Source organism: Acanthisitta chloris, unplaced genomic scaffold (genome assembly GCF_000695815.1).
Source record: "Acanthisitta chloris isolate BGI_N310 unplaced genomic scaffold, ASM69581v1 scaffold2735, whole genome shotgun sequence".
Classification (NCBI taxonomy): Eukaryota; Metazoa; Chordata; class Aves; order Passeriformes; family Acanthisittidae; genus Acanthisitta; species Acanthisitta chloris.
In genome coordinates this window covers 1114-8810 of record NW_008675188.1, presented here as the reverse complement: position 1 = coordinate 8810, position 7697 = coordinate 1114, and the positions used below count along the sequence as shown (strand labels likewise).

Sequence of the window (7697 nt, the reverse complement as noted above, 5' to 3'; positions counted from 1 at the left end):
CAGACTCTGCCACAAGTGCTTAGCAGAAGCTAATTTTGACAGCATCCTTGAGGATTTCCACACAGAACATTCCCCTGTCTCCTCCACAGGGAACAAACTCCCCAAATGGGCTTTGGAGGAGGAACAGAAATCAGATGAAGAGACAATGGAGGAGAAGCCTTACAACTTGGTCGTCCGACACGCTAATGATGATGTTCCAGATGAGGCAGAGGAAAAGGTGAAACCAAATCTTAGGTAAATCTGTTTGTGTGTTTGTTGTGCTGGAGATAAAATTACTCCTGTCCTACCAATTCATGCTGGTTTACTGCTTTCATTACAATCAGATACTGGTGAAGTTCTAGTCTGAGAAGCAAAATTTGGACTCAAACAAGTTGTTTTGTACTTGCAGACATGGAACAGTGTAACTGCTGCTCAATATCACCCAGAAAGTACTGAGAATCACAAGGAGCTGGATCCACAAGGATCATCCAAGGCCAAGTTCTCACTTATTATCTGGAAACTCTTTAGAAGAATTGGTTTATTTTTCATCCCAGACTTGCTCAGAGCTGCTGCTCACAGAGAAGGTGTGAACCAATTTACAGTTCTCCACAGGTTCTGTATGATACAGGTCTTTAAAAGACAAACATTGACAATTTGCTTTGAAAAAGTTTGACTGCAGAAGCAGCTGGGAAATGTCAAAACACTTTCCCCTGCTGACATTGTAATTAACTTGTACATACACCAAGACTCCCAGACTTGCTCAGAGCTGCTGCTCACAGAGAAGGTGTGAACCAATTTACAGTTCTCCACAGGTTCTGTATGATACAGGTCTTTAAAAGACAAACATTGACAATTTGCTTTGAAAAAGTTTGACTGCAGAAGCAGCTGGGAAATGTCAAAACACTTTCCCCTGCTGACATTGTAATTAACTTGTACATACACCAAGACAGGAGCAAACAAATGGAGTTCTGCTGAAGAACCTGTTTACCAGAGATTTGTCTTCTGAGTGAACCTTCTGCTTCTTAGAGCTGAGGAAAGCATGACTGAAGCCATACAGAGTAGAGAGTGACCAGAGCATCTGTAGTGCACTTGGGTAGTAGGAGTTTGCCTCTTTTGTACTGTGAATTTTATAGCAAGATACACCAACTTGGTTCCAAGGAAATAAAAGTGCAATCACTGCAAGTACACGTGTCAAGGTTCCTCTATTTTTTCCCAGGTACAAGATTTGCTTAAACTCCTGTTTATCTTATCCTAGGAATAAAGACACCTAGTCCCTTTAATTTCAGTGGGACACTTGGAGATCATGGAGCTGCTTTTCCTACTCTTTTAAATTAGGGATGCTTGACAGCATAAAAACATTTATTTATAGGGACAAATTCCCTCAGAGGTTAAGGATCTTTGAAATTCTGGAGTCTCTTCAGCTTTTTTTAGTCACCATATTTTTTCCCCAGTCATTTGGATCAGAGAACCTTCACTTGGGGGAGAAACTGAAAATACTCACTAGTAAAGTGGTTTGAAAAATAATCTCTGGGGGAATGTATAGAAGGAACATTCTGAGAGCAGAGAATGGCACTCCCAGGAGGATATCTTGATGAAGAGATATGTTTGGTCTCATATCTCATTAGATGCTCTTTCCTGTTAGCAGCATCTGCAGCCTGAGGTTACTGCCAGACAAGTAAAAATTCCCTATAGAGAACCTGAGAACAGCCATATAGATTCTCATCAAGTTCTCCCTGTCTCCAACAGTTGCCATTAAACTAGGAAAAGGGCAAGCCTGGATAATAATCCCCTAATGCTCTCTCAACTTCAGCCTTTTCAAGTGTCAGCCCCATGCTGATTTGTCCTAATATCTAACTAGAATCTGCCCTGTTTCAGCTTATGGGACTCACCTCCCTCTCCAGCCCTCACCTCCTGGGGGTCCTGCTGCTTTGAGAGGAAAGTCCAGGGACCATTCCTTCTGAGCATCCCAGGCTTCACTCTCCTGCAGTGCTGGAGCCCCCAGGACTCTGCCTGAGGAGGGAAGAAAACCCAGGGTGTGAAGAACTTACTGATTTTGTACCATCAAACTGGCACAGTGCTATTCTTAGTGACAACAGAGTCCACTCACCCCAGTGAGAGCAAAGCACAAATGTCATTCATTGGTGTTTGAGTTCACAGGTCAAAATTACTCCCACACATTAGCTCTTACAGTCTGAGTTTATTTCAGCATCGAGGCTTAAAAAAAGAAGAGGGATTTTACCCCTCAGTCTTTAAAATATGGAGATAAAACCTGATCTATTTAAGATGACTTTACAGGATGAGACATTGCCTCCAGATCTGAGGCACTTAAAATAAAAACACCAAAGAGGTGAGCACTCTGCCCCTCATGTTTAAACAGCAGCAGGAGAGAACACACCCTTCCCATCCTCTGATTGGGAACAAAACACCCTGCTGATTATTTCTGGTTGATTTTGATTCAGTGAACTCCATGATCCTTTGACATTCAAGGACTGTATTATCCTTCCTAAAGGAAGACAACGAGGCTGAACCAAATCACCTGATTTTCCAAAAAGAATCAGTTTGCACAAGACACGGCTGGGAGTGAACCCTCAGGCAACCTGGGGCCTCCCACCACAGCTCCCTACTTTTTAATGGGATAACAGCTGCTATTAGGATTCCATGTCCATGGAAAATTAGGGAAATTTATTTACAGCCGTTCAGCACCATCTGCTGGCACGACTTTCGTGTTTAAAAGGTTTGGTGAACTGGTATCATTTTTAGGTGTGCTTTCAACAGCCAGGATTTTTTCTGCCTTAAATCTGAGCCTATCTGGGGTTTATTTTTGGAGGAGGGATGTCAGCTCAGAGGCAGAACACTGCAGTCTGCAAAGGAAATCATGCAGGTGAACGTTCTCTCCTGCCACCCTGCAGAAATGGAGGAGTTTAGTGAGCAGCTCCATGGATTTCTGCATCTCATACAGCCTCTACCACATCTATCACATCACCTTAAAGGTCACCACAGCATTCCTGGGAGACTTCCAACACATTTCTTCTCATTATCCCCCCAAACAGTTCTTATTCTGTCTCACCACCCTCAAGTGAAAACACTGCCTGACATTCCCTGCAATTTCTCCCTCCATTGATGAGTTTAACTGGCCAATTCCTTAGTTACTTCCATGGGGATTTCCATTTTTAAGGGATTTTTTGCCAGCCAAAGGCAAATAACCCCTTACCCACACTCTTCTTGCTTTAAATATCAATGATGACAAAGACTTCTGGTTTTTCATCTTCACAGATCTGCATTGCTGAGTAAGTTATGGCTTTGACCTCTGTGCCCTAGGAAAGAGACACAAATCCATGGATTTGCTACATGACATCCTTTCTCACAGTTCATAACATACAGTACTTATCACCTTCCTCAAATGCTACCCAGTTTCACAGCTTTCCTCCCCAAAAAAGCTCTCACTACACTCATCATGATGAAGAAGGAAGTTGATACACTGCTGGTCAGGCCAAACAGTGAAAAGGGAACTGTTCCCTCATTTTATTTCCTCTGGAATAGCACAAATTCCTCCTCTCAGCTCTGACACAACATCAGCATTTGCTGTGCCAGAAAGAGCTGGGAGGGAGATCAGGATTTGCTTCCAGCAGTTCTTTAGGGTTCAGAAACTTCCCCAGAAGGAAGAAGCAAAACCTGATGAAACAAAAGGCTGTGCCAGCAGTGTGAAATCCAAACCCACACACACATTCTGAGTTCAGCCTGGTTTGCTGTGCTTTCAGCAACACAGAAAGGAAGCCAAGTGTGGAGTTGGGGTAATGCTGAGGAAAAGTCATGCTCAGGGCAACAGTTTCAGGAACACATTCATTAAAAAAAACATGCAGAAAGTGAGTTTGGTGATAGATTGAGCCATGTTTCAACTTGGGTCTGTGAATTCAGAGCTCTGATTTAACACCACACCTCCCCATCCCACATGAGAGAGATGGACAGAGGAAACACTGCATACCTGTGGGTGTTTGTCTAAAGAAAACTCTTCTCCCCACCTTTAAAAGCAAAAAGAAGAGAGGTTGGAATCCTGGTAATATTTACCAAGTTTCACTGATGAGCACAGAAGAGTGAGATTTTTCAGTTACAGCCTTAAAGGAAGCAAAAAAATGAAATGCACAATCCACTTTTTTAGATGGTTTAAGCTCACCCAATTGATCTGATTTTGAATTGCATTCGGTCGATGTGAAGCACTTTTACCTCCTGCAGAGAAAGTGAGAGGAGAAATATCAGCCACAGCTTCTATCTTCAGGTAAAAATTCCCAGTAAATCCCATTTACAAGGGTCACATTCCACTGCTCAGATGGAATCTGCAAGCAGATGACCTCAAAGAGACACAATGATGCTTGGAACACCAAGGCAGAACTGCCCCTGATGTGTGACAGCAGCTAAGAATTGGTGTTTGGGGTGGGATTTGTTTCTCAGGTTTTTCTGCCCTGGTAGTTTCAATTCTCTACATGTTGTGCTTAAATGATCTGTTCACAGAATCACAGAATGTTGTGGGTTGGAAGAAAACTTAGTCTGACCCTCTGCCACGGGCAGGGACACCTCCCACCAGGCCAGGTTGTTCCTAGGAACCTGTTCTGTTCCTTTTTATCCCCAAAGTCCCACTGAACTCATTGGTATTATTAGGGAATAGCCTTGTCCTACAAAAGGAAGGAGAGGAAACCAGAACACTCACCCTGGGTATAAAGAACTCATCAGCACTGAATTTATACAGCCACTCATCCAGGAAGTGGAAGAGAAGAGACAACATGTCATGTCCTGTGTGGTTGAAGCAGAGATGTCAGTTGGTTTGCTCAGCAAGAGAACCCAAACACTTTTAAAAGTACATCACATGCACAGCTTGGAAGATTCAGATTAGTGATGCCTAATTAGATTTTAATGAACTGCAGTAACACTACATGTAAAGATGCAGTTTTGGTATCCTTCTCCCAACTCTCCATATTAAAAAAATCCAGGCAGCTTCACCTTCAGCCTCGACCTCCACTGTATCCACAGGTTCCACAGTCTCTGTATCTGTCATGTAGCCAAACATGGCCATAACACACTGCTCAAAGGCTTCTTCCAACGTGTCTCCCCAGGCATGGAGTCTAAAAAGACATGGAATCATTTACTGGACTGTAGCAGAAAGGAACAGCCTCAAAGCAACATGTAGCTGAGCAACCAGAACATGGGAATAATGCAGAGAAGGTGGATGAACAAAGAAACTCGTTTGTCGAGAAAGAGTTTCTTAGGAAAATATTGACAAAAAAAGGTTTTATCAGCCAGGGAAGTTCATTCTTAACAAGGCTGATTGATATCTATGAAAGTATAAACTACACAGAAGAAATCTGGTTTCAAAGGAAGAGATTAAAAGAAAATTTCACATGACATTTCCCACTGAGAGGCTTAGTCAGAAGCACCAAAGGAAAGAGAAAAGAAACCAAAGTGATTCTTTGCTCTCCCCAAAGCAGAAACAAAACCATCAGGACACACAGGGAGTGACATTTCAGGTCCACGAGGTGCTGCACTGCGAACAGCCTCTGACAGCTCCTCCAGGCTTAAAGCAGTGCAAGAACTAACTGAACCCAGAGACAAGTCCCAACTGCCCCACACTTACTGCACATCTGCTGTGTGATCCAGATCTGAGGGGAAAGAAGAAGACAAGGCATGATGTCACCAAAGTGATTTACAAAATGAAGATTACAACAAAACCAGAACATCAATATCTGTTTTTCTAACAAGAACTTTTTGCATTCATCCTCAGACCGATCAATCTGGTTTTAGTCTATTAGAAACACTTGGGAGAGGTGGAATTTTGGCTTCTCTCTGCCAAGCAGTGCTCAATGTGGTGATGTCAGTGCCCTCTGTGCCCAGCTCTGGGCAGGGTTTGCCTGCTGTGACCCAAGAGGCTTCTACAAGCAAACTGCAAGAAAAGGAAACTTCAACCAGCAGTGCAAAGTTGGTGCTGAAGTCTGCAGGACTGAAAATCATCCATGCAGAGCATGAGGTGTGCAAATATTTCCAGCTGAGTGAGGAAATCCAGCTGCCCACACCAAAACCCACCCCCTTCTGCATGTTAGACAAATGAGAATGCAAACCTGACTAACACAGCGTGATGAACACCCCAGTGGATCAGGTTTTACAATGAACATCAGATTTGTCCAGGTAAATGAAAGAAATGCAGAACTGCAGCAGCTTGGCAGAAACAGAACTCATTTGAGATGGAAAATAAATGCCACACTAGGATAATTTCAGCTGGAAGATTGTTCTGATGCTGTTTAGCTCATCCACAACACTATTAATGGATTCTCAACAACAGTCTCTAAAGCAAACAAATTCCACTGGATGTCCAAGAAGAATAAAACCTCTTCCAGTTAAGGAAACTGCATGACTGTGGTAATAGGTCACTGTGTTTCTGCAGTGCTATCAAAGAAAGATCTGAGCATGTCCTAAAAATATCAGTTCTGAGAGAAACAGGCACTGTCCTGACAGAGAGACAGGAAAAAACACCCAGGGAATGGTCTCCTGCCTCGAGTTGGCCCTTGGGCCACCACCCACTCACTTCGGCGCTCTTAGATGACATTCCAGGGGTGAGGAGAGGGAGAGATAATGATCTCTAAGTGGTGCATGTGAGTGAAACCACCACGCACAAAACCAAGAGAGTTTTGAACGTCCGTGTGTGAGAGAGGTAGGTAAATGCTCTCTGCTTTGCTAAAAAATGGCTAGGAAAAAAGAAATTAGCATGGTGAGACTTAACTAATTTATTGCTATCCTTTTTTTAGCACCCAAAACGAGGAAGGTTTTTAGCTGGGAATGGATTTCTCACTTCTATACATCCTGCTCTGTCCCTTGCCCTCAGGACTGCACTGTCACCCAAACACACTGCACCAGGAGGGTGTTGGAAATACTCACACTCATATTTCTTACTCAGGGGAGGGTATTTGGCCTTGACAGCCTTCTGCTCCTCTGTCAGGTTGTAATCCCTCTCATCTGCTGCCATGGCTGTGGGTCCACAACACTCCCTCACTTCTTGGTGGGGAGGAATATCCAGCAACACTCCTTCACTTCCTGGTGGTGAAGAACATCCAGCTACTCTCCTTCACTTCCTGGTGGTGAGGAATATCCAGCTATACTCCTTCACTTCTTGGTGGTGAGGAATATCCAGCTACTCTCCTTCACTTCCTGGTGGTGAGAAACATCCAGCAACACTCCTTCACTTCCTGGTGGTGAGGATCACGGCCACATCCAGGAATGATTCCCCCTCCTGTGGAGAATGGGGAGAATTCCTCTGAGTCCAGGCTGGCACCTGAGAGCAGCTAGGGAACACACACACACAGGCTCAGGTATTCCAAACAAGCACTAAATCCATGGGACGTCAGTTTTTTGCTGTCAAACTGGGAAGTGAAGGAGTTGGGGGGTCAATCCCACACTGCTCACCCCATGAGCTGAGCCAGTGAAGCTAAGGGATTGCATTCCTGATGGGAATGGTGGACTTTGGCCCTTTGCTGGGCAGATCCATGTTGCTTCCTTGTGGCTGTGTGCCCTGAGCATTTCATTCACCCAGGGGAGAGAAAATATAGCTGTGAAATGAACTCAACTTTCCTGCCTTGGGTTAACTGCTGAACTTCACAGCTGAGGGAGCTCAACCCACACCAACCTGAAGTGTCACTGCCTCCACAAACCCCTAGGTGTGACCCCACAGGGGATTTTCC

General features: G+C 44.1%; 2 protein-coding genes across 2 annotated transcripts in view; one reads left to right on the top strand and one right to left on the bottom strand.

The window, feature by feature from the left end:
• Window positions 1–292, top strand: part of ZBTB8A (zinc finger and BTB domain containing 8A) — a 6908-nt gene extending 6616 nt beyond the window's left edge. Inside the window, 1 exon segment of the mRNA XM_009075624.1 lies at window positions 1–292. This exon segment is cut by the window's left edge and continues 29 nt beyond it. Within this exon segment, the coding sequence (XP_009073872.1) occupies window positions 1–238 (238 nt within the window). The 3' untranslated portion in view covers window positions 239–292.
• A 2854-nt stretch (window positions 293–3146) lies between these two features.
• Window positions 3147–6985, bottom strand: ZBTB8OS (zinc finger and BTB domain containing 8 opposite strand). The gene is made up of 7 exons (XM_009075623.1): window positions 6898–6985; window positions 5603–5627; window positions 4972–5093; window positions 4682–4764; window positions 4151–4203; window positions 3962–3998; window positions 3147–3293 (listed from the first exon to the last, which is right to left on the bottom strand). Exons 1-7 carry the CDS (start codon window positions 6983–6985, stop codon window positions 3207–3209), a joined length of 495 nt encoding a protein of 164 aa, XP_009073871.1. The 3' UTR covers window positions 3147–3206.
• Window positions 6986–7697: the final 712 nt, after the last annotated feature.